The sequence below is a fragment of the Nestor notabilis genome, unplaced genomic scaffold (genome assembly GCF_000696875.1).
Source record: "Nestor notabilis isolate BGI_N333 unplaced genomic scaffold, ASM69687v1 scaffold15928, whole genome shotgun sequence".
NCBI lineage: Eukaryota > Metazoa > Chordata > Aves > Psittaciformes > Psittacidae > Nestor > Nestor notabilis.
The window spans coordinates 8,637-35,872 of NW_009939742.1; the positions used below are offsets into that span (position 1 = coordinate 8,637).

The following is a 27,236-nucleotide window of genomic DNA, read 5'->3' on the forward strand; positions in this document are numbered from 1 at the left end:
AAGGGACACAAGCATTACAAAGACTCGGTTTTCTTTATGGGCCAGAAGTTTACCCGACAACATCGGATTTTGCAGCTACCAACAACAAATAATTGTGATTGCAAATCCTAGTTTTCTTAGTACCCCCTTGTCACATATTGTATAGATCATTCATCCTGCAGTCCCTATGGTGTTCTGAGACAGCAAGGCAGATCAAAACACGCAAATGTGTTATACTGTGTAACTCTCACTTGGTGGTATGTGTTTTAGCTCCTCGGTGTTCCCTCTTTGTAAAACAAGCCCTAGTCCCTTCCCCTCCAGTTCCGTCTTCTCTGCCTTTTCCAAGTATAGCACTGAAGCAAGAGAGAAAGCAATTGATTGAGTAGTGACTGCCCCCACCCACCTTTTCCATCGTCTGTTCCCTGGGTCCAGTGGTATCCAGCCAAATCCAAGCAGCTTTTTTCTGATGAAGATTTTGTTTCCTCTCAGGTTAAGGAAAAAAACCCAACAAAGTAAAACCCCTACCCATACTTTTCACCTCCTTAGAAGTCAAAGGAATTCTCTGCACTTTTTTCCATAGCCAATGGAAAAAAAAGAACAGTTATACAATCCATATTTACAGAACAAACTGATTAGTGAATGAATAACGACAGCCAAAAAACGAGAGGCACAATCCTAAACTAGAACATAAAAGCGGTGTTCAAAAAACAAAGTGGAGATTCCTTCTGAAGTTCAAACCACGGATTAGTGTTTGTCTGTGCAAACAGTTGCTAAAACTCTCTCTGACCAGTGATCGGCTTTTTTTTCCTCTATACAATGGTATTGAGAGAACAGTGGCTGTGACGGCTGCCTGTAAGAGTTTCTGCCGGAGTGTTTTCACTTAGCACTGTGTCAGGAGGGACAAGAAAGGTGCTGCTGTCAGCAGAGTCTTCTAACTCCACTGGAGAAGGACCAACTGAGGGAGGAAGCGATCCCTCTCTAAGCTGTGAGGATGCATCACAGTTTCCTAGTGATGGAGGACTGCTTTGCACAGTCTGAGAAAGAACTCCATCTGCAAAAGACAAAAACCAAGTAGAATCAGAACGCGAGGTATATCATTTCACATTCCCAAATAGATTTACTATCTGTATTTCCAGAATCTCTGAGTTTTTCCCAGTTTCACATTAATGCACAAAGAGATGACACTACAAAAGAGGAAAATTGTGTAGCAAAAATAAGACTTTGATATATAAATAAGATACTTGCACTAATCAGGCTCACTTATCTTGTGAGATATGCTGCTATAAAAATCCCAAACTGGAATGATTTCTACAGTATGTGACTAGCACAGCTGCAAAACTGAAGAGTGATGGGTGAATCATTAGAAAGTGGTATTTTTGGTCAATTTTTGGGGGGTGTGGGTGGGGGAAGTGGGGAAGAGAGAAGATGCCGGATAGATTTTATTCAAAATCTCTTGTACTTGACATTTCTTCTACTTTTTAATAGCAATCTCTGTAGACTTATCTCCAGAAGACCAGAAAAGGTACCACAATAGTGGAAACTAGGTAACCAGGTAACCCATCCAAGGTAAGGCTTGAAAACTGGTAAGGTCTAAGAGTTAAACTACTTGCAGCAACGATTCTACTTGAATTTACGTATTCCAAAGAACCTTTGAGAAGAAACAAGCTTAATGATACATTTTTAACAAAAGACTTTTCCATTGCAGAAATAGGAGATTTTATCATTAAATATATTTTCTCATCACAATCACTAAACCACATGATGATAGTTTAAAAAAAAAAAAAAAAAATTAATCTACCCTCTAGCCAAAATAAAAAAGAGGAAAAAAAAGAGAAGTTATTGCCTGCATACCTGGAGTGGAACAAAGGATGCTGTCTGGATTGACAGAAGCCTCATAAGGAGGAGGTGGGTCATCTGGATGTTGAATATCTGGATACTTGTAAGCAGTATAGGGTGGAGGTGGATCATGGAAATGAAATGCCCCACCTTCCCCATCATCTGAAAGATGCAGTGGAGTAAGGCCAGTTCCAAAACCGTCGGGACCATAATCAAAACCAGGCATTCTGCGGCCCAAGTTAAAATGGTGCACTATTTCAAGAAAAGAAACAGTAGTAAGCGACTTTCTCCCATGCTTTCTTCGTCAGTTTAAGGCAGATCTCAACACCTTTTTCCACTTTCCACACCCAAGACACTCATATCTCCCGAAGACCTAAAAAAGTCTAAATAACCTATACAAGTCAACTCCCTGCTGTTACACAATGATTCCCAGGCCCACCTGAACCCAGCCTGTTTGTCCTGCATTACCTCAGAATTTTAACCTAACCTCTCCAAAATAAGAAGACACACAGAAGATATTTCAGATTTGCAGCACATAAAAAATAATTTCCATTATAGTCTAAAGTTCAAGTTTGAACAACTTACCAAGACACACACATAGAGGCACAGTCAAGCAAGACCATAACATTTCTCACCTTTATGTGCGTCAATCTGTCAGTAATAAGCATGAGGCACAAGGTGTTGATGTAAATTTTTTCTTTGCATGTGCAGTGGTTCAGAGAACCAAAATTTGTACAAATCATGACCAGTCCAGGCAGCCAGCCCGGACCTACATCTGGGTACAGTACTGACTAAAATCTACTACCAGACTTTCCCTGATGTTTTCCACAGACTTGACTTTTCTTCTGCTGCCTTTATGCTGAAGCATATACACTACTTCAGTCAGGACTTATTACAGGTATAGGCTACTTACAATTTGCTCCAATCAAAGACTCGATGCGCTCTCTCCGCCTCTGGCGTAGCCGGTGGACCATGAAAAGCAGCAGAGAGAGGATGAGGAAGGAGGAAATGCAGCTAACAATCAGACGCATTCCACCTGCCATTGAGTCAAACAAACTGTTGCCATCTGTTACAGAAAACATATAAAAGAAGTCTGTTATACTTCTGTTCAGGACTCATTTTTCTTGATGTTCTTCTGTCAGTAATGGAGAGATGAATGTAGAGTGGAGATTCATTAGGCTGGTTTAACACTTCTCCATATTTCAAAAATGTAAGAAAATTATGAATCATCAGGTGATTTATCTATTTATTGCAAGAAGATCTAAGTGTTTCTGAAAATATCTTAATCAGCAAAAGGGACAAAATGTTGAAGGCCTCAGGTCTCTGAAAATCAGGAAAAGGAAAGGTTAGTGGCATTTTGCACATGCCTTTGTCTCCCTGACATAGCTGATGATGTTACAGTAAAGGAAACATCAAGCCTGGAAGCTATGGGAAAGGCCTGAGAACTGGTGTTATCTACACACTATTTCTAAATGACTTCTGGACATCTTAACTTTTACATTTCCGTCAACAAAATCTCTAAACGTTACCATCGCCAAGATGTAGTCATCTCAATTCCACATCATTGGTACACTGGTTAGCACCATTAAATGATAGGACCTAAAAATACCTTAAAAAGGTGAATCAACATGATAATCATCTTTCAGAATCTGAAGAGATAAAGGTAAACAGGAATTCAATCTTTTTCTAGATCACACAGAAAGCAAGTGGCAGAACACGAAACAGACCCAGGAGTTCAGAACTTCTAAGAGCTCTGTATCGTTGCTAACCAGATCCATATTTGGAAGGCTGTTGTGAGCAAATTATCCCTGTTCTATCAGTGCTCAGACATGAGAGGTATTAATTTTTTACAATTCAACTAATCACACTTGGTTATGCTTAAGTAGCATGTACACATACAGATACTCTACACAAAGAAAAATGACCTAAAAATGAGTGTGCTGTGTTCTTTGCACCAATTTCCCACTAAAGATCTCTGAATGAGAAACACACCCAGGTTAGGTGTGGGTAAGAAGCAGATGAAGCACTGACTTGCTACAAACGCTCGTAACAGAAAAATCCACCAAATTCATACATCGTTAAAGTACATTGCTAACAGTCTGGTATTTATTATGTGAAGCATTCTCAGCAACAAGAAATTCATTTAACAGTGCACCATGCACAGAGCTCAAACATTACACCCTCTAAAACCTGTCTGCGCAGTACAAAAGCCTCTGTGCGGTCAAACCTTTCAGAAACTCATTACTATCAGAGCTTAAACCAACACAGTCACACACGTACCAACCAACACACCCTCCTGAACACACAGATCTGCTGTTGTTGTTCCTCCATTATACAGCAACATGAACTTCATGAACATCATAAATTAGTGCTATTAGCTGCCTTAAATAAAGTGACTTAAGTAAAACATACACACAGGCAATGTTATAGGCAGAAAGTCTGACTTCCACGTATTCTCCTTATGCCAACTGCAACTGCAATTCATGGACCTTCTTTGGCATCTTGGGCCTCTATCACATTCTATTACACTGTGAAAGGTCCTAATGTTCAACCTGGATACACTACTGTCAGGTCAAATTAGATTTAAAAAAAAACAAAAAACAAACAAAAAAACCCAACCAAACAAAAAACAAACAAACAAAAAAACCCCAAACAAACAAAAAAAACATTCAGCTTGTACTCAACAAGATAAGTCATCACAGATATTTCCAACCCACAAACACACACACAAACAGATTATTTCAGAAAGGCTGTTTTACACCCAATACAGTCATAATACCCTGTAACTGCACTAGTTTAGTCACTAAAAAAGTTTCTGCACTATCATCTCTTTCAAAGCGTTTTATTTATTTTATCACCTTTTCACAAATAGGAGTTTGCAGGTCTGTCTAAACAAGAGCCACACAGAAAAAATGTTTTCTACCACATCTGTGGAGCAGCATGAAAGATTTTCCCCTGCTATTTATCTTCAAATGAATGAGGAGAAGCATCTTTCAAGTGAGTATAGCTGTGATTGCTCTGCTTACTCCTACCACTGAAGAATTTCCCTACTATCAATCCTTGAGTAATATTCGCTATCTACTTGTAATCATTGCTCACCCACTCACACTGTGAGAACTGATTACCTGCCAACCCAACAGCAGGATTTATTTCCCCCCAGTCTCTCCTTGGGTGATTAATTTACTTACTGTTGATTAGTAAACTCTTTTCTTTCCTTTGCAACAGAGCTTAGGGAAGAGATATGTAAAAGTCGGACAAAGATAAATACGTGCTGATTAAAGAAAGTAATTCATTAATTCTGTCATCTGGAATAGTCATTTATAAACACTCAGAAGGAAAACTGAAATGCTTCATTTAAAAATTTCAGTGTTTATCACGAGCTGAAGTAACTTCATTATGAAGGAAGTTTGACAACTGCTTGATGATTCTTCAGCTCAGGCAAGAGTATAATGAAAGTGTCTTATTTAGCAGCAGTACAGAAAGAAGAGCTTAAGGATCAGGAAGGATGTGGTAAAATACACTCTTCAAATCAGTATTCACGAAATAGTTAAGACCTACAGCAATAAGCAAGGATTAAAGAACACAGCACGAGGTTATCCCAGGTCATCTTATCCTGTCTGCTGGATGATGCTTTTCTGACACTGTTCCTGAAGATAAAAAAAAAAGTGACGACAAAGCCTTAAGTCTGCTGATAAGAATGGAAGGAAGACTCCTGTTTTTCCCCCCACTCCTTCACCGACCAACCTGCAACACTAGCTACATACATCTGTTAAGCTTAACCCTCAGAACAAATATGAATGACACCAAGGAGAAGCCAAAGGCCTTTAATGATTAACTTCTGTAGTTAAGACATAAAAAAGACTGCAAATTTGGAAGCCAGTAAGCACCCCTTTTTGTAACAGGCTGAAAGAGAAGCCTGTGATGGGAAGAGTGAGTTGACTTTCCATGTTTTCCATAAGGAGTGCAGAGGAATAGCTTCTTAGTGCACTCACATAAGACTGGGTTCTTTTAAAATACCAGGAAATAACAGTATTACAGAATGGCTGAGGTCAGAAGGTATGTCCTGAGATCATCTAGTCCAAACCCTGCTCAATCAGCATCAGCTAGAGTAATTTCCCCAGGACAGAATCCAACCAGGCATTAAATATCCCCACAGATAGAAATAAGCAATCTGCTCCAGTGTTTGACCACCCTCACAATAAATTCCAAGTAGGACACATTTCCTTTTACAAGTCTCTTTACAGAAAAATACCACCACCACCCCCCAAGAAAAAAAAATTTACATCCCCAAATGAAGACTGACAAACAGTCCAAAGTCAACTGAAGTCTTTATTGATCCAAAACAAGAAGCTGCACCAAGATGCCAAATCCAATAAGCAAGGTTGCATGTCTGGATTATTATTGAACCTCTATATAATTTATAAACTCTGCTTCCCATGTGATCCTGCATGTGAGCTTCCAGTCAGATAAATCCTCATGTCTATGGAAAGATGCTTAATTAGTGCTCAAGAGAAAAGTATTTTCTTTTTATGACAACTAAATGCAATAGAGGAACCATGTAAAAAGTGCTTCTAAAAAATCCAGTGTAGTGTCAACTTCCATATAGAAAATAAGCTACTGCTTCTCCTATGTAAGTAACATCAAGGATGACTAATTATTTACAGACATGGTCTGAAATGTTCCATTTTCCATGCTTTAATATCTTTCTCCACAGGGAGTTTGTACCCACCAATGTGGAGGCATGGAAAGGATGCATCATTTCAAACAAACAATGTTATACCCAAAGATAACCAAGTTGAGCACTGAGCTAATTTCTCCTGGCAAAACTGTAGCAGTCAGCTCTTACCTGGGTCTAAGCATGTAAATTTGCAGCATTCCTTAGGGTCTTTGCGATACTGCTGACACCCCTGGGGCCGTTCACACAAAGCAGCCACACACATTTCAGGTTCACCATTGTGACATGTGCAGCTCAAACAGGGATCATTCCCTTTTGGAGTGAAATAGTAGCCTTCATCGACAATGTTGTCTTTGATATCAACACAAGTCTGGCCTAGAACAGAAACGCACATCAATATCCAAGTGTCTGTGAGCATGCCAGACAGCAGTCCAGTTTATTCTGTTACATTAAGTGATTTGTAAACATAAGCAGGCCATCAGTTAGAAGTCACGCCTTCACATTAAAGCAACTTTGAAAAGGGATGACTAAGGAGTGGGGAAGATAATGGATAGTCTAGAGGCACACAGGGATGATTTACTGCTCAAAATTGACAAAGCGAGTTTTAATTATTTAATGGAGTTAACACACTTTCAGGTATGACTAAAAAGGTCCTCTTTTGATCATCATTTTGACAAAACACACATCCTTCAATATCGGATACCAAGACTTTATTACATCTCAAGTTAGACAAGGCAATATCCTTTCTTCCTGTATTTCAGGTGCAAAAGCAGATAAAGGGCTGAATTTTCCTCTCTTGCCATTCTCAAAGTCTTTTTCCTGCTTTAAAGAAAAAGCCAACTAGAAAAGCTTCAAGAACTGCAGTAAAAGTTCAACAACGTTTCTCCTTGAAAGAAGTACCATCAATATCAGGCATCTTAAATGTTACCTGAAAATACTGCCAATACCTCTGTTGGTATCAGGCCTTTTGGAGTGAAAAAAAACAAGATACAGAATAAAAGCTATATTTTTTCCCCCACTTTAAGTCAGTAACTGCACTTGCTTTTTTTACCCCCCAGTTCTAATCATTAGCTGAAAAGAATTTAACAGAATTTGCTATATGCAAAAAGAAACCAGAAATAAACATTTCCTCATTTTCATGTGACACAATTTAAGAGTGATATTTCCTAATAAGGCACTTTTTTTTCTAACTTTCTTTCCTTTCTAACTTTCCCCCCACCCTCCCAAGTATACTTTATTTTGGGGCAGATGTAGCTGCTCAACAGTAATTTTTTAGTGACAATCTGTACTGTGGCTGACAACCACACATTATAGTGTTCTTATTTATTTAAACCAAGCGGAAATTTAACTCCTACACTCTTTCTTTTTTTTTTTTTTTTAATTCACTGGATAGAAGGTAGGGAGGATAACTAATAAATGTCCCCATTTTTGTTATATTTAAACACACAACACAGTAAACACTGAACTAAAACCAACTTACTCCTTTTGCAAAGGAATGAAGATTTCTCATAGCAGTTTTCAGCATACCAGCTGTGTAAACCATGGTGCCGAAGGGTAGGAAAATGGAAACACTGAAGCTGGGCACAAAGAACATTTTCCTTTTCAGACATAGCCGTACCAAAGATAGGGTCAGGGGGTAAAAATACTTCTGAAGAGCCTAGAACGAAATGCATTAGCGTAAGCAGCCTGTGGGTATGCAAAGCTTTAGAAAGGCTCTGTAATGTCACTCATTTCATGCACACCAACTCTGCTACAAGGCTACTGTCCTCTAGCTTTAGCTTCCATTAGCAACATTCTTCCTTCCTCCGGGGGAAGGCAAAAGCAAGGAGGGAAGGGGTGACTCACAGAGAGAAGAGGCTGCTGTTTTCAAAGTACTGGGTAATTCTGTCATTCTGAACCAGTGGCAGTGATATTCTGGTATCTCTACAAGTGCTGCTTTCTGGAGTCCCACAGGGGCTGCCTACCAATGGTTATGCACCCTTTCAAACAACACTGAGTTTGGCCATGCTTTCTACCAGTGGAGTAAGAACCTGTACCAATCTCGTATCTGGCACTCCAAAGATGTGCGTACATCTATCATAGAATCATAGAATAGTTAGGGTTGGAAAGGACCTTAAGATCATCTAGTTCCAACCCCCCTGCCATGAGCAGGGACACCACCCACTAAACTAGGTCGCCCAAGGCTCTGTCCAATCTGGCCTTGAACACCATGTGCTGCTCCCCCATATCTTATGCTACTCACTCAAGAGTGCAGAACAGTGCTATGCAGAAAACAAGCCTGCAACTCTGCCTCTGCTGCTGCAGTGGTGGTATACACTATTTGGTCCTTCCAGCTCAGGTAACTTAAGAGACTATTGTGATGGGTTGAATACAGTGCAAGAGGTGTTGTTTCTAACCAGTGACTTGTTTCACTATTAAATCTGCTGGTATGCAAACTTGCAGAGATTAATGGGAGACCAAGATAGCAATTATCAAAATTAGCCTGTTTTCAGAAGTTACTTTCCAAATCTGTGTGCTTAAACATTGATTTTAACAGCTCTTGTGGTCCTTTTAAACACTCTAAGGTATGATGTTTATTTTTTTAAAATGCAATCTCATTGCATTTTAAGACTATGAGTCCTAAGCAAAATTTTTCAGAAGCTACTGAATGCTATTATGTACTACTATGTACTTTATTTCATATAGGTACCCCTTTATTAAATAGAAAGCTTTCAAACAAAACAATATATAGTATTGAGAAGGCTTACATTTATAATACATCAAATTAAATAAAACTCGTGATAAAAAACAAGTACTATTTTTTCTGTAATTTATGCCTCCCTGGCAGAAAACGCTCTGCCAGCAGATGGCAGTGCAGTCAACTTCCCGAAGACCAAAAGCCTTTTAAAGGAAAAATGCTTTCTCGTCCGTCGGTCCGTTACCCCACCACCACCATATGGGCTTCCCAGGAGAAACCTACCTACATAAACAGTTTTGTCAGGACCAGAAATCCCTATTATTATGGGAAAAAAATTGGACTTGCCTTCCTCCCTTTCCCCTGCTGTCCAAAGACATCTTCAGGTGTTTTGCTTTAAGGAAATAATGAAAATGATCCTGCCTCCCCAAGAAGCAGCAGTTTCCTCTGAATATTGTCAACTCTCTTCACTTAAATGATGAAACCAGTATTTTTGGGCATGGCACCACACAGGGTTCTATTACTTCTCGTGTGTCAAAATATTTTTCGAGACCCAACCGTTCAGCAAAATTCTGTTCATAATTATGTATCTGTACCTAATGGCCAGTTTTCCTTCCAGGTTTTCCATTACTGAAACTTGTATATGAGAAGAAAACTATTCAGATTAGTTTTCAAATGCTATACTGGAATTCACAATGCTGGTGCTTTAAAAAAACCCCATTCCATTACCTAAACCAGTAGAGCATTTACAGATTCAATTCTACACATAAGAGCAACTGACACGGTAGATTTAGATTGGATATTATGAAGAAATTCTTCCCTGTAAGGGTGCTGAGGTGCTGGCACAGGGTGTCCAGAGAAGCTGTGGCTTCCCCAGCCCTGGCAGTGTTTAAGGCCAGGTTGGACACAGGGGCTTGGAGCAACCTGCTCTAGTGGAATGTGTCCCTGTCCGTGGCAGGGGGTTGGAACTGTGAGAACTTTAAGGTCCCTTCCAACTCAAACCATTCTGTGATTCTATGATGTAACAACTTTAAGATTAATTAATCCCTCAACTGAATTATAACTTCGCATTTTCAGTAGAGGGGGCTGCTGGTTTTACAGCTGAAAAAGTTCAGTCAGTGATGCCTATCAGATTAATGCCTATCAGATTAATGCTCAGCTTTTCATATAACTAGGATTTATTTCTGGTATTAGGTAAATTTTATCTTGGTTTAAGTAAACTATCTGAAGTACTTTAAAGTGAAAAAAATCTGAGTATTTCTCCAAAACTCAAGATTGGGTTTGGTTGAAAGGTTTTTTTGTACATAAAAATCTATCGATTTTTAGAAAGCTAAAACCTCCAAATATGCTACTTGCACTAGTCTGTGCAAATACTAGAATCAGGAATCAGCAATTGATCTAGACAAAGAATAAGGAACTACAGAGTAGTTTCCTTTTTCTGAGCTTAATCAAGGGGAAAACCCAAATAAGCTGAAAAACATGTTCTTTCCACAAGATATCAATGTGAAAACTATGAAACTTCTTACACTTGAAAATATAATGCATGTCAAGTAATAAATTCTTTTGATACTGTAGAGCAAACCAGTTCCCCTTCACTATTTCAACCCTATCACTGAAAGGAGTTACATTGTTCTTGCAAATTATATTCATACTTCAAGACAGTTTCCATAGGCCATTTAAATAATAATTCGGGAGCCTACCTTTATAAGCTACTTCCCAGTGACCTTCTAGAGAGTGATTTCGATTGGTAATCACATACTGATATCCAACCCAGAACCTAGAAGAAATTGTGTTAGATTCTAAAGATAAAAGCCAAAAATCATACTAAGAAGTTAAAATAAATTACACAGAATCTTCCAATGTCTTTATACTTCAAAGCTAACTTTCAAAACATTCTGATGATTTTTTCCTTAGCATTTCAGCCCTTATGTTGGCAATATATAGATGCAGTTGAAGAATAGAGCAAAATACTTGATAGTTTTCTATGTTTACAAATGATAACTCACTATGTCTTTTATTTCTACTCATAAGCACTTTATTATGTTGTTATAGCAGCACTTCAGTATCTCAAACCCAAAAACCACACAAAAGCACCCAGAAGTCAAATATTTTATAAACATATACGACTCATGTCAGACTGCTCCAGATCTAACTCTTCAGAGACAGAGACAGAGCATTACTGAACCACTCCTGGTGATCTGTCAATGGCAGCCCACAAGACTGACAAAAACCAAGGAATTATGTTTGTGGTGAGCTAACAGTATGAAATATCTAAAGCTACCAGAACATAGTTCTTACAATTCAAAATGGCTTTTTACTTCATGCTCATCTCAAACTTTCAGTCTTTGTTAGAGCTACAGGATTTAAAGGAATCAAGAACTCCACTGAGTTTTAAATAATTATTTCTACACAAGCCAGGGCAGCAGTAAGTCTTTGTAAAGTCCATCTTCCCTGCTGCAGTTCAAGAATACTAGTACATTGCTGAGACAGCCTGAAGATAAAAAGACTGCTGAATTGTAGCCTATCTCTGAATGTTAGTTATAAAATACAGATGGCCACTGCCAAACTACCAACCAGCACACGCATACTGTTAACCTGAAGTCAATTTATCATTAGATTTTGTAAGCAAACTGAACTACCAGCATTCATATTGCACAGAAACCATTCTCATGTAATACAAGATCTTTGTCCTCTCCTTCCTACTCACCTACGCTGGTCCTTCCTTACAAATGTTTTTTCTTCCAAGTCCCACTCTTGTGCCAGGATAAACCTCAGCTCCTGGTCTGCAGTGAAGGTGGCGAGGGATCCATTCACCCGCTGACATGTCTGCACAGCGTCCCAGTAGTTCTCCCCATTTAAATACACTCTGTAACAGCTGGCTGTGCCCTCATAGTGGTGCCATCCTGTTGGGCACTTTCCTAGGAAACATGAAGAATAGAAGGGAAACCATTCCCCCCAAATTAGGATCTTCAAGATAATGCATTCTTATCAGTTCATGACAATGCAATGCATAATCACTTGGGTGTATACTACAGCTTTTGATAAAGGAAAATTGTTATTAATATATTTAAGAAGATGCAACTCCAAGTAATGTTTCATTGCACTGTGACAGCCTTTAAAGCCTTTAATTAAGACTGATGATCTACTGTGGAAGATATTTCCCTGCACATCTTTGTAAATCCAATCAGTTCGATCAATCCAAGTTAAAACAAGCAGCAAGAAGCAGAAAGAAAAAAACAGAGGTGGTCAACTTAATGATTGTGTCTTTCTATTAGGTGGTTAGCAATACATCCAACTTGCTGTGAAGTTTTCAACGTTTACATACAGTCTCAGTAGTATTCACATAATCCTGCTCCCATAGTCAATCACTGAAGACAATGGGGGTTCTGGGGCAACTGTTGTTTGCTTTGGAAAAACATCACTGCAAAGTGGATCTTTAGCAACAAGAAGGTGATAGCATGAACGCTGTCTCTGCTTTCTCTCAATTAACTCAACTGAGGGAATATCAAAACAAAAGCCTTGAGGCATTTCTGGATGAAATAGGCCCAGGGGCTTTTGACAAGCATTCTTGGGGGTGACGGGTAACTAATAGAGAGAATCACAGAAACAGGCAGATGAAATTTAAAACAGACAGGAAATTATTTTAGCACCTGCATTTGCAGTGTTAATTTTGCACAACAACCAAGAACTTCAAATACACAAACCGTTTTATGTTCGTTACATGCATTCAGGGTTCCTGTTCTCAAGCCTCTTTATTCCCTTCAGAAACGGTGATCTTTATCATCAAATAATGATATACAGGCTTAGATTTGAAGCCCTTGAACTAAGTATCTTTCTTTACCCTCCATTTATATGGGATCTTTTAAGATCTACTGTTCACATCACTAAGAAGGGACAGAATACAGTAGCATCACTAAGATGGGACAGAATATAACAATATCTAATATGCACAACATACATATTTATATAAAAGAAATGTACAAAAACCTTAAAAAGCAGTGCACATTAAGAAAATCTGGTCAAAGAGCGATGCAAATCTATTAATTTCTCCTTTAAAAAAGTAGCCTAAATTGGTAAATTAATTGCAGAAAGATGCCCCAGATTTCCCAGTCTGCAACTTACTGCTAAATCTGACAGGCTGTGCCACATTGACAGTGTGAAAGCGTGTTGTCTCTCCTCCTCTCCCTCGATTGTGCCTGGAGTCCACATTCTCCTTCCCATGGTAAGTTCGCTGGTCCCCTGTCAATCCTGGGGACCAGAAGGCATAGTCAGTATTGGTGAAAGATACAAGCAAAGGCAGACTTCATTTTATTAATCTTTGTCTGGGTTTTAATTCAAGACATACAGTAAGTAATGTAGGTAAACAAAGATGGTAAATCCCTGCTTGGCCATTTCACAAAACATAACCGAAATACCTACAATTAAAAAGAACCAACAAGCCACTACATGAGTCTTGCAGAGTAAGCAAAACATTCTGGCAGATTCTCAACAGCCTGCAGTTATACACAGGACTTAACGCTCGTCATTTCAATTGCTGTAGCAAACATATTATCCCCAGTGCATTTTATCTGTTCTTGTTTACAGAGCTACCTACTCTCTACTTGCTTCATTTTGCAGTTGTGTGTTCCAGGATATAAGACAACTTTCCCAGTACGTTTTCCAACACATTCTCTGAGACCTAGGACAAAATTAAAACCACAAAAGGAAACCTATCTTCAGTCAGAACAACAAGGTTTTTTATCCACTTTCAAGCTTCTAGAGGAAATGTTAGTTTGCTACTGCTGAAGCAAAACACATACACACCCTCATCTCAGTCTCATGGCTTCTAACAAGTGTGCACAACAACTGGATTCATTAACTTAGGATGAACACAGTCCATGATGTTATTCCAGAAAAAGGAAAAGGACCGGGGGGCTCCACATGTCTACCAGGAGTTCAGGTGGAGACGCTGGCTGGAGCCAGCAAAACTAGCAAGATCCTAGGAAAGCTGGCATGGTGATGGGGAGAAACCTTTAAGAAAGATGGAGATGAGCACTGGGAAAGATTAATCTGGAAACAAGGGATTAACCTTAGAAACAGAAAAATAAAGAACCTGAGAATGTAAGAATTAGAAATATCTACTAGTACATTATCTAATATTACTAGATGTTATTAAAGTAATAGAGTTCACCACCACATAGAGCTATTGCAGACATTCATTTCTATATAAAAAGATCAGCTTATTTTCCTTTAAAGCTGATTAGCTCTATTTAGCCTAGCTAAACCAAATAAACCAGTCATGATCCCAAATAAAGAGGGGCTACACAGTCATCTTCAACAGGTGTAACTACATCCACCTGAAATATATTCAAAACTATGTCAATCAAACTTTCTCTTTTCAGACTACCTTTAAAAAGCCAGAGGTCCCCAGCAATTTCATGATAATTTAAACCCAGAGTTGCAGACTGTTTGATGTACTACCTGGGGGGAAAGACCTCCAGAAGACCCACCATCAAACAGTGCACTCTTTGGAACAAATCTTAGCACAGATGAACAAAACAATCACTAGCAAGAGCCTAGGAATAGCAGAGTAGCTTTGCATTCGTCTGGCTCTAGCATACTGAGTTTGCCCTCGGTTAATGGGATAAGCAAGGGATATTTAATTATCACGTTATCCTAGGAATTACATGTCTAGAGATAACCCATTAAGAAATGGCCATGCATAATACACTCACATGGCCTTATGGGAATAAAGTAGTAATTCTAACTGTTCAGTATTAGAATATGCTATTTATCACAAGCAAGAAGTTAGTGCCAAGAAATTCAGTTAGTCTACGTTTCAAAGGACACAAAATGGTAAAATAATTTGACAGTGAAGACAGCTGATTATTTTTTATTACTTTAAAGGCTAATCTAGTTTTAGAATTCGTTCTTAATCCCAATGGTTCAGTAGCAGTATTTACACTGTGATTTTCAGAGCAATACTGAGAAACTAAAAAAAGCAAACCCTTAATTATAGCAAGACTTTAAAAATAACACTAATGCAGAACACTTCATCAAAGATGAACTGAGCTCAGTGTGGAAAGCTCTATTTTCCCATGGCATTAAATGGTAACAACTAAACCCAAAGAACCAGTAAGAACCAAACGCACACAGAATTAGTTCCCTTTCAGAAGTGAGAGCAGATGCAACACCATATGGCTGACCCTCCACGGCTAAACAGAACGCCCACGAGGACTTAACAATTCACCTCCTCCGGGAATAAAGCAGAAGTTCACAGGTTTTAACACGCAAGGTTAAGAAAGGGTTACTTGGGTTAGCATCTTAAAGTGACAGAATTTATACCAGATGCTCTGAAAAATAGCTACACAGATCCCACACAGAGCAAGTTAAGTCGGTCCTCACCCAGGAAGCAGGACACTCATTCCTTCCTCAGCATCTGCCTGTGTCAGCACACTTGCTGCTGAAACCAGGCAGGACTGAAGAGGCAGAAAGCAGCCGCCACAAGTCACTTCTCCTTCAAGCACAACACTCTCAGCTGCTTAATAAACTAGTGCTCTTCAAATAGTAAATTGCTTCTATTTGACCTGAATTTTCAGTCTCCGAGAAAAGCAACAATGACAAATTTTTCCCGGGCAATAAAGACAGAGATGCTAACAAGCCTCTAAGTTACCTGACTGCCATGAAAAGTCACTGCAGATCCTGGTGGCAAAGGCATAATTGGACTGGTTTTCTATTGTACATTTTCAGTACTCTGAAGAAAAGTTTTCTACGTACTCTGCTGTCCTTGCTTAATTTATAAAAGTATTTTTATCTTTAAAAAGATAAATTAATAGTGCCATAGACAAAGCTTTAAGACAACAACCTAAGCCAGAAAGTCACAACCTAATCATGTCTGAGTGTTTCAGAAAGGAAAAGCCTTCATTTTTATTGCTTATGTGCGTATTTAGTATTTTGAAAGCTATCAAATTTTGGAAGATCAGTGATTTTCCAAGGCCTTTATTCTTCTAGATACTATAACCAACAGCAACAGTGATATTTTCACCATCCAAGACAAGAGTCCTGTTTCCTTTGACTTCTTACAATTATACCAGAAATGAAATTTGCTAGTCAGCTGGTGAGGAAAAGGGAAAAATAGGTCCAAGGAAAAATTCATGGGGTGCAAATTTTTTTTTCTCCCTCAAATATGGTAACATGGTGGACATAAGCATCCTCCAACCCGTTTCCAAATGGATCAAGCCATGACTAGTATTCACAGAGCTTCTGTCAATATACAGTTGCTATCTAATTCACTCTAGCATGACTACAGCCTAAGTATAGTGCTATACATCCGGAAAGTTGCCCAACACTGCTGATTCTGTGAGCATTGGAAGGGGAAGAAAATTTGCTTACATTTCTAACTATCTTGTAGTTGAACAAGTGCTGTCACTGCAGCCTGCAAAACATAGCCTTCTGGCTCACAGAAAATGCTTTGTGCCATGGTACAAGTTTTGCTGATCCTGTTGGGGACATGAAAAAAATGGAAAGGGAAAATTGCAGTCAAGTCTGAAAGAAATATGAGCTTTGCCATTACTCATAGAGGGTGGAAGGGATTCAGTTAAGTTGTGCATACTCTGCCATGTATACCCATGGAAATTACCCTGCTGCATTTATCCACAGGATCTCAGCAACGCTTTCTTTGCACATGGTATTAAGGGAAGCCAAGCACACAAGCAGAGCAGAAAACTCCTTTGTCGTCCCCCTCAGCACCTCCATCATTCAGACCAAGTAAAAGGAAACAAAAAACAAAAAACAAAACAAAACAAAAAAAAAAAAAAAAAAAAAAAAAAAAAAACAAAAAAAAAAAAAACCAGGAAAAAAAAAAAAAACGTGAGCCAAAGAGCTGAGACCACACAAAAGCGAGAGCTGGCACCAGCTGAGATGGGAACAGGCTAGAACATACACGTGCCGAGCAGCACTGCATGGAGGAACAAACAGGACGCCAAATGGAAAACTGTGTTTGGCGGAGCTGGAAGAGAAACTGCAATCTGCCACACACACCAAGGTTTGCTTGGCACCAAGAAAAGGGCAGGCAGGCAAAAGACACTGACTGTAATAAAGAGAGGTCCTTGAAGGGTCAGGACTCAAAGGGGAATATATTGGATTTTGGGGAGTTGAACTAGTTTCCAGAGTTACTGTGTCACAGGTGACAAGTCACTCAAGACAAACCCTTCAAAAGGATGGACATACTGTGTCAAATTATGTCAAAATTAAAACTTTGAAGCAACCAGTCCTTGTCATATCTTATTTGTCCAAGATTTAAGCTGCACCTGTTTAAACACATAGATTCCCAAAATTTAGGTAAGAAGCTGCCCTGTCCCCTAAGCTTCCAACTTGCTGTCCAACATATTACCTGCTACAGCTTGGAAAGCTTTTCTTTCCATCTGATAATTTGAGAGGTGAGATAACTTCAGGATAAAATCCAGTTTTGTACTTAAAGACTTGGAAACACAGTTCAGAAGTCCCCAGAGAGGACTGATTCTTCTGAAATAAAGCAGCTCCATGCTTTGCATTATCAATTGTTCTGTGCTAGGAAACAGATGCCAACCAAGAACAGCATCCTGCTGCGCTGAGCACTATTCAAAGTAACAGAACAACAGTAAAGCGCTCATAATAATTTGAAGTAGGGTAAAAAGGATGATTCATACAGGAGTTCAGAAAGGATCCTGAAAAATGTATGGAAATTATCGGAGGTTTTTATCATTATTATCTAGCTTTAAAAAAAAAAAAAAAAAAAAAAAAAAAAAAAAAAGAGAGAGATGTACTAAGAAGTGCACAAATGACAAGAGTCACTTTGTCCAAACACTATAACCTTGGTGAAACAAAACACAAAGTTGTTTACGATGATTGCAAAACAGTATGCTGTGGCTGTTGCTTTATGGTACCTGCCATACCTCCAGTGGGCTCCACAATGGAGATTTTGCAGCCTCAAAGACGATGTAGTGTGTATGTCCTGGGGTGACCTCCAGGTCTGCACATTTTTTCCTGATATAGAATCTGTGGAAGTCCTTAAGAACAGCATACAAGAGGCCATTGCTCAAGATAAGCATTTAACAGCTGGCTTCCTAGTAAGACTGTTTCTGCATGAGATTAGGCTCCCAATCTCAACATAAAAACATGTAAAGTTGTACTGTTTGCCATGGAACTACAAGGCAGCTCACACCACTAACTAGCCACTGCTTGCAACTGCTGGCCCAGCACCATGGCCACCAGGGTGGCCAGCCGTCCAGTGCTGACTGGCTTCAGGCAGGGAAAACCTGAAACTTCCCAGTGTTCCTGTTTCTGACCAAGTAGGTCTAGAAAACTGAGAAATAACTTATACAGGAAGAATGTGGCATTAGGCAAGGGTGTGCACTCCAGGATGAACTGAAGGGTTTCAAATTCAGATACTGGAATAAGCCCAAGGACAGCTGACAGCACAATCTGATCACTTATTCCTGGGAAGAATCCAATTTAAAACATAAATAAATAAATAAATGGACAAAACAGACTGGTCACCAACATATTGCAAGCTGAAAAACTGGTATGCATAGGAATTATGACAGGCACTGGAGGTTAAGACATCCATTTTTTCTTCATACGTAATAGAAACAAACATCAACTCTGTAGCATAAGATTAAAACAGGTAAACAGCCAGAGCTATAGTAAACCCTGCTCCGCTTATACTGCTGAAAATGGATTTTGCCCAACAGGCCTGCAAGGACAACAGGATACTTGCAGAAGCTGATCTGATATTCTGGTAGAAGCAAGGCTGGAAATCCCATGAGCAGTAAAAGGCAAACTGCAGAGCCCTTCCTTCTTACCGGTTTAAATGCAGAGCTTTTACAAAGGTGAAAAAGTTGTGTTACTCTTTTGAGTACTTGTATAGAAACATGAGAGAAAGTGAGTAGAAATAAGAAATTCCCATTTGTAAAAGTCCGTATTAAACATATTAATGCCTGTTTCTACCATTTCACAGAATACACCACTTTGGGATAAACTATTTTTAGGATCAATTACTGTTAATATGGAACAGTACACAAATTTCCCAAGTCTCCACTGCTTAAGTGGAAGAGAGTTGCACGCACATGCTATATAAACCCTCCCAGCAATTTTTAGTATGCTCACAAGAGGAAGCAGCCAAGAGTTTTAGTCTACCAGAGATGAATCGAGGGTAATCACTGCTGCAGATTTCACTAACATTTGCTTGCCTAGTGGGAAGGGCAGGGGGAACAGCACTTCACACTTTGCAAGTCTGAGACTGAAAGGAATTCCATGTTTTAAAGGAAGATTATCATTCTGTAAAGAGACAGTAAGAATGAAAACAGCTATAATGACTGTGTTCAGAGAAATACATGTCTAGCAAAAATAGGCATTTCATACACTTATTCAGATGGTCAATGAATTAATGTCCTACCTAATTGTCTTCTGAAAAAAATGCCAGAAGAAATTATTCTAACAAAAAAGGTCTTAGGTTTTGGGCTGTTTCCTTGTACTTCAGACAACATATGATCACCAAAATAATTTATTAATTTATGATCCTCTGATTTTAATAGGAGCTTTGTTACCAATGTGAATGAATCAGACCTAAAAAAGTTGAACTAAACCAACAGTGACAAAACCTACAATGTCTTCATATTAAACCTTTGAAAACACCAACATGACAAGTAGTCATTGAAATACACCTTCATCACCACCACAAAACCCTAATTCACTGCCATTGATCTTTCTGAGTTCCTCATGCTGGCAAGTGCCATTAGTAGCTCAAAGGCTGAAAAATAACAAGTTTCCCAGCCAGATTCAGAACCCTTTCTTGCAAGCTCTTTTCATGCTTCAGAGAGATTTCATACCTTTTAATTTAAAGATACTTTAACTCTCCAGGTTTCACAACTCCAGGTGGCTTCATTAACTTGTTCTTTTAGTGTTCGGTCTGCCTTTATTGAAATTAACCTTAATTAAAAAGTATTTAAATTTAGCTGAATCATCTCACAATTGCTCATCTAAATCCAAAGGTATTTTCTAAATTTAAAGCTGCATCGTTTCTTGTTAATTCAGTGGCCAAAGAAGAAAGTTACCACTCCTGAGTATGACTATGTAGTACTATTATTAGTAGCATTAGCTCTCCAATCAACTTACCAGGACTCAGTCTCTCCTATGACTAGTCACATATGTATTGCCTTCCCCAACAGAAGAAAACCATGCTCTTCCAAACTTACTCTAGCCTCAGACTTTTTACTTTATGCTATTCCCCTTCGTGATCCAGCACGCCATTCACATGCACACCAACACACCAACCTGTCCTTATTCTTGACAGTTCTGAGTAACGCATGTTCTTCAACGCCTATTTTGGGTCACAAAGCTATCCCACCAATTTTTTTGTTACAGGTATAATAGAATTTTTACATCCTACACCAGTAGTTCTTGTTCCTCTGGTTTGCCGGCTACACTCCTTGCCTTACTGTGCAAATATCCCAGTTCTTTCATAAACACCACACCCAGCTTTCTGGCTGTTTCACCAAGCACAGCCTTTTCACCAATTACTTATCCAATTACTCTTCTCATCAAGTGGAATACTTTCCTTCTCTATGCTGTCCATCATTTTCCCCTCTAGTAGTCTTTACATATGTTATTCTCCTCTTTCTGTACACAGACATGGCCATGAATCAAATCTCTCCTACATGTCTCCTTTCATTTCTTAAAGTTCTTCTCAACATGTCAGGCCAGACAGTCCAGTGAGACCTACACCCCAAACATAAAAGCAGGGCCTATCTACTGAGAAATGTTACTTTCATAAAAATCCTTTTCCTAGCCATATACCAAACATTCTTTTTAACTCCAGTCCTTGAGTCAACATCATGCTTTTGCACTTTCCAGGCAACAACTTAAATTGCTGACCAATACACTAGGCAACAAGAGAAAAAATACTGTTTTCTACTAATGTAGATGTTCCAGTATTCCCACAAGTGAAGCCTTCAGTGCTTTTTGAGTAAATCCAAACACGACTCTGCCTTCCCCTAGCCACTGACTTCCATTAACCTCCAGAATTTTACTAGGTCCATATTTTTCCACATTTTGCCAAAGTTAAAAAGGAGAGAAAATAACAGCACAACTATAAAGGCATCTTTCTTTAGGACATCCATATTGTAAAGAATATCCTTAAATAAGATATCAATGGCACAGCTTATTTTTCAATGTCAGAAGAAACTACCAACGGCTTTTCCCCCCATGCTGTGAATATATACGCTCACACAAACTAGGTAAAAGCTTTTTACAAGACAGCATTGAACACATTCTTTCAATTATTTGCGAATAGCACACACTGGGGAGATGGCTAACTATAGCACAGCTTCAAAGTTTGTGTGTTAGATTTACTTCTCTAATTCCACTAGAAAACATGTATATTTAGAAGAGCTCATTGCTGTAAAATACTGATGTTACTGTCTTGTAGCACCTCTCTAAAATAGCTCAAAACTCCAAATGATGACAGACTGCATGCTGTGATGACAGCTGCAAAGTTGATGTGATTCTCTCCCAAGCAAAATAATTATTTTAGTGGCAAAGAACATCTTAAACCAGATTTTGAATGTAATTTATTGACACTGTAGAGAAAAGTTTTAAGACACACAATAAAAGAGATGCACTGGCCTGTGAAGAAGAAATGAAAAGGTTCAAAATTGTGATTACATATATTCACAATCAAAAACTTCTGTTTGCCTTTTTTAAGACATCTCCGTACCCAGCAGCTTTAGCAGAGAACCACTGCTGGTGACAGGCTCCTGAAAGCATATGATCACAAAAGTTGATGAAGAGTTAATACACTAGCTTGTTTGGCAGAACAAAGTTCTTCACTTAAGCACAAGAAGCATAATCAGAATAGGCAGCAATAAAACAAGCTCTCTACCTAAGTCCAACCATGTCACCCAGTTTGAGCGATATACACATACAACCAAAACAGTAATTCTGAATTTAACCACAGGCTTATGTTTCATTTAATCATGACATGATTTTCTCCTTGTCATGAAAGTCTCTTTTTAAACTACATCATCTCCAGGATACCTACTCAGACTGTAAGAATGAAAGCAAAAAACCAGAAAAAGAAGACAACTCAGAGTTTGTTAATTACGGGTACAGTTCCATCAACCAACCTCCACTATCAAATAAAAATAAGCAAGTGACCTTAAAGAGTCAGAGTACTGCTGCAAAACAAGCTGACACTGGGATGAGCAGAATTCTCAGGTTTACTTACCTGGACAGTCAACTTCATCACTCTCATCCTCACAGGTGGGCCATCCATCACACTGCCAATTTGAAGGGATGCACTGGATGGTACCACTCCGACACGCAAACTGCCCTGGGGTGCAGCGGAGCTCTAGGAAAGAAGAATAAAGTTGTGCTTTGTTTTAAATGTTATTTATTCTTGCAAGACTATACGTATATCAGTCATCCATCACGTAACATATCACTGAATGTTAATGGACAAAAACTCTCGATAACTCAGCCTGTTAAAAGCTGCTTTGTTTCAGACCACTTCCATTTGTTAAACTATGTGGTTTTAATAGTCAGGAGGGCCGGCTTCCAGTGCTTGGGAAATAATTCTCTTAAACATCCTTGGTAAAAACTTCCTGTGAGCAGCTATCACCATAGAGTTACCCATTTACTTCTAGCGGGGCACTGAGGACTGCTTATTCACGTTTCTTAGAACCAAAGTTCAACAGAAATATGCTATGGTAGTTAAGTGCTAGATTACACAATAAATTCAGAATCCTATTTCCATTCCAATCACTATGCACAGCAGGACCCACTAGACTTGTGCAGATGTCCAGCCTGATTCAGAGCCATTTCACAGACCTATTTGTAAAACAATTTCTATAGCCATGAATCTTCTTTCACTTCCTAGCTTAAGCTCTTCTGTAGAACTTCTCCATGCAAACATATCCTTTACAAGAAACTGTCAATATCTGCAAACATTTAGTTCCTGCTTCTGTAAGTTCTGTAAGAGTACTGCCTACTTGCCATCATTATACTGTCAGACCTAATTACCATTATAAAAAGTACAATTTTCTACAAAGCTTTTTCATATCAATTCCATCTATCAAATGCCAGCACCTAAGAATACAGCTTCGTTTTGCGTCCCTCAAAACATCTTCCAGGAGAAAAAAAAAAAAAAATCATCTGGCTATACAAGTGAACAGTCCTAAGCTTGTTTACAGATGGTAGGTCTGGATGTCCCCATTAGCATCCATAGGTTCACTTCTGCACCAGACCATCACTGCCCATCTTTCTTCTGGATGGTGGTTGTGAAATTTTCAAACCCAACATTTCTGAACAATTTAGCACGTTTTCCTCTCAGCGAGCTACAACAATCCCAGGTAACCCATATCTAGAGAATGACCAGCTTTTGTGGGGGGTGATTGTGAAAGGATCAAGTAGGTAACTTTGCAGGGAGAAATCTCAACAACAAAATTTAACATACTAGCATGTATTCTCTCATCCGCAGTTTACAACCTAAGAGCAGCTGTAATTGCAGTTGTTACCTTCATGAAACACACATTTAATCTAAATCAAGACAGAGGTCACACTTAAGTGTTCAGACAACATGACCAGGCATAATAAAACCAAGTCACCATGCACTCCCAATAAAAACTGTACCTGTACACCTAGTAATTGGTATAGGATATTGGTAACAGGCTTCTAATTTGATGTTAGACTAAAATCCAGTTCCAGTACTGGTTTCTCTGCAAAGCACAGACCTGGTCTTCTAGAAAAATAAAAGCGGGCACATTCTCTTAGCAACCACCTACTCAGAGCAAACATCCAGGTCACAAAATGGCTAAGAACTCACACAGACCTGCCAGACTACTGATGGCCACAACAGACCTTACAGCAAGACAAGAGTGTGCTCACCCAGTTAGAATTTTACTCAGTCCAAAGAGCTAACAAGGAAAATAATAATAATAAAATAATCTATCACCTTAGGTCATAATAATTCCCTCTCCCTGAACAATAAGTGAAGTAATTTCTTTAGCCCAAAGAGGAAAAAGGGGAATAAAACTTGCTATTCCCCCTGATTAGAGAAATAAAAGGTTAAGCTTCGTTTGCCCAATGTAGCAGAAGAGGAAAATTTTACACATTTTGGATTAGCAGAAAGCACACCAAGGAACCAATCACCATTTGAGGTTATTATCAACCAAAGGGGGGGGGAGGGAGGGGACACCCACACCAAACAAAACTAAAACAAACACAAAACCTCCAGCTGAAATTTGAAGTTCACAGAAAAGCGTCAAGTCCTCAGTAAATCATCACATTGTTGTTCCAAGTACAGAATTTACACTGGAGACTGTGGTAAATATTTCAGATCATGAAAGACTATCCTCAATGCAGCTCCAGGTTTCTACTGCTGCATCCCCCTGTAGTTATAGCAAAATTCAATTCAAAATTCAATACTTTATTAAATAAACTTTTAATTTCTTTACTGCTTGATTGTAACGGAAGTCACACACACACCCTGTGAAGAAAGCTGTTCTGCAGCCCTCTGGTTTCACAGGCAGCATCCACCAGGAAAGCACAAGTCATTGTACACATGCGAAAACCAGTAAAGAATACTTTTGCCTCTACAACTTCATACAGGCTATTAATGTTTTATGTACAATTACATACAACTGGTGCAGACAAAAGGATGACTCCATCCCAATATTATGGGCATTAAAAAAATGCCAGTTACATGCTGTAATGTCATTACTTCCTGTATTATAGACACTCCTCTCTGAAGAATGTGGACACACGGAAGAGTATACAACATTTCTATTAAAACACCACTCAAAACAGCTGAACAATTGTTCTCAATGGAAACCATGGATGTCAGATGCACTAATTATTTCAGACCAAGGAACACAAACTGCTATGCAGAGGGGGGGGGGAAAAAGTGACACTGAAAGAATACTGCAAAATTAAAATTTCCATTTTCTGCAAATACTGCCAATAACTCCTGAGCTATCCTAAACCAGGGCCCATGTCCCCACCTATTAATGAACTATGTAAATTTTGTGCAGTTTCAGAAAGAGTTTCATCTGAACTGTTTTGCTTCAACATGACAACTATTGTGGTTTAGCACAAAGAGGAACAAGATGCAATCATCTGAGAAATTCTAACTGCCACTCTCACTTGTGCTCAGGCTGGGTTTGGACACAACTGATGGCCTCCTTGAGGACTGATGCTTAAGATCAACAGTTTCAGAAACCTCTTGCCATTGATAGAGTGCAGGTTTTTCCACTAAGGCCTCATCATACGCATACTGGTGGCTGTCATCCAGACCAGATACAGCAGTGGGTGGGCAGGTCAGCAGCACAGGCAGCAGTGCAGGCAGCAGAGCACCTGCCAACACCATCCTCTCAGCCCCATGTGTCCCACACAGTCCTTCACACCAAGCTCACGACTCCCACAGCAGAGCACATCAGCTAGCCAGGGTGGGAGCCTTCAGAGGTAAATACATACATAAAAATAGATGGAAGCCTATAATGAACATATTTGGCCAAGAAACAGAGAAATTTGGGTGAGGCGAGGATGCACAGAATAGGTGCTAGTCTCCACAACCCTGTCAAGCACTTAATTTCAGTAGTCTATTTTTAAGTCAAAACAGCAGAAACATGAAAACATTTCAAGCCTGTCTCTACCCTGACAATTCTATGATTGTACCACAGAAAAAGCAAGTGATGGCACCAGCAGCAGAACAGGATTCATGAAGATGTATGAACGGAGGTGAACAGCAGTACACAGTGTAACCATCCATCTTTCCTGAAATGTAAGTGATCACATAACACATTGTTCTTTCCAGGAGTATGGTAAATATAAAAAAAAAAAAAATAAATAAAAATGTTTCTTTATCCATAGAAGATTCTAGTTCTTCAAAAGAACAGCAAAGTTTCAAAAAATATCAGTCCCTGTTTTGTCCCTAAAGCCAGTTATCCCACACTGTTCATAGCTATTGGTGGTAACTCACAGCAAGAGAGGATGAGAAAGAAAATATCTTAACCTTTCACCTCCTAGCAGCACTAAAACCACACATTTTCTACCAGCTGTTAAAGATAAAACATTTTGTATTTTCAAAATCGTTAGGAAGTATGTAATGGCACAAGTTCAGCTATAAGCCAGCAGCTGTGGGAGCAGAGGCACCGATACCACATCAGCTAACGGCATCAACAACTGCCTAGAAGTGAAAAAATGGAAATGCAACCACCTCCAGCATTCATGTACGACGTGACAAGTTACAGCAGTACTATTATGATTCACATAAGAGGTTCTAACATAAAAGGCTTCTTTTTCTTTCAAGCATCAGATGCAGCCTTAGCTCTGCTACAACACAAAATTTAGTATGCTGAAATCTCATTTTAGAGCAATTAAATTCATCTGGCATATGCTGGAAAGATGGGAGGCAAGTAAAACACTGGAAATAGAAGCAGTTGTAGTTTTTGCACTATACGCGGTATAAACTTACAAAACATCACAAAGTTCAAGCAGTGTGAGAACGTGAAAACACTTCAAACAGTGGTGTCATTATAGTCTCCTCACCATTTCAAAGCACTTGTACAATGTTAACGCTCAAAAACCTTGCCAATCACTGCATCCTTCTGCCAGTGGCTACACGGAAGTACAGAACAATTATACAGTCTGCCAAAGGCTACAGATAAGGTAAGACTATGAGCATAAGCCAGCTGTACTGACTGCTGCTTTCATGACAACACTGCATTTCTTGCCTAAAACCCAAGGAACCTGCTGGTTCACCAGCACAGCCCTACCCGAAGGAATGTGTGTCTGTCAGAAATATCAACAATTCACAACAACCCATTCTCTGGTAACACTCCACCTGTTCTCTCTAGCAACAGTTTATTAAGAGCTATGAATTGGCCAGAGACAGCAAGAAACTCCTTAACTTTATACATAAAGAGGAGAAGAAAAATTGAAATCAGGTTCAGACCATACACCAGCTCTACAGGCTTAATATATAACCAAAGATAAAACTTACTGTCAAGTGATGGCCAAAAAAAACCAATACTAATCTGCTGGGACATGTTATTAGGT

The 27,236-nt window shown here is 39.1% G+C and overlaps 1 protein-coding gene across 1 annotated transcript; it reads right to left on the reverse strand.

The window, feature by feature from the left end:
* Nucleotides 1-372: 372 nt before the first annotated feature.
* On the reverse strand, nucleotides 373-25,545 carry DGCR2 (DiGeorge syndrome critical region gene 2). Its single transcript, XM_010020021.1, has 10 exons — nucleotides 25,323-25,545; nucleotides 22,408-22,530; nucleotides 13,287-13,412; nucleotides 11,872-12,082; nucleotides 10,865-10,941; nucleotides 7,971-8,147; nucleotides 6,662-6,865; nucleotides 2,729-2,881; nucleotides 1,831-2,067; nucleotides 373-1,030 (listed from the first exon to the last, which is right to left on the reverse strand). The coding sequence occupies exons 1-10, from the start codon at nucleotides 25,543-25,545 to the stop codon at nucleotides 789-791; spliced, it is 1,773 nt and encodes a 590-aa protein (XP_010018323.1). The 3' UTR covers nucleotides 373-788.
* Between the last annotated feature and the right edge of the window lie 1,691 nt (nucleotides 25,546-27,236).

What these genes read in the sequence shown, in the direction of transcription:
- DGCR2 (XM_010020021.1), bottom strand. Translation starts at nt 25,545, where the DNA reads ATGGTGTTGGCAGGTGCTCTGCTGCCTGCACTGCTGCCTGTGCTGCTG. An exon ending in ACAGCCTGTCAGATTTAGCA is followed by an intron (nt 12,083 to 13,286) that starts GTAAGTTGCAGA and finishes CATGTTTCCTAG; the next exon opens with GAAAGTGCCCAACAGGATGG. An exon ending in GTCTTTGATTGGAGCAAATT is followed by an intron (nt 2,068 to 2,728) that starts GTAAGTAGCCTA and finishes TTCTTGAAATAG; the next exon opens with TGCACCATTTTAACTTGGGC.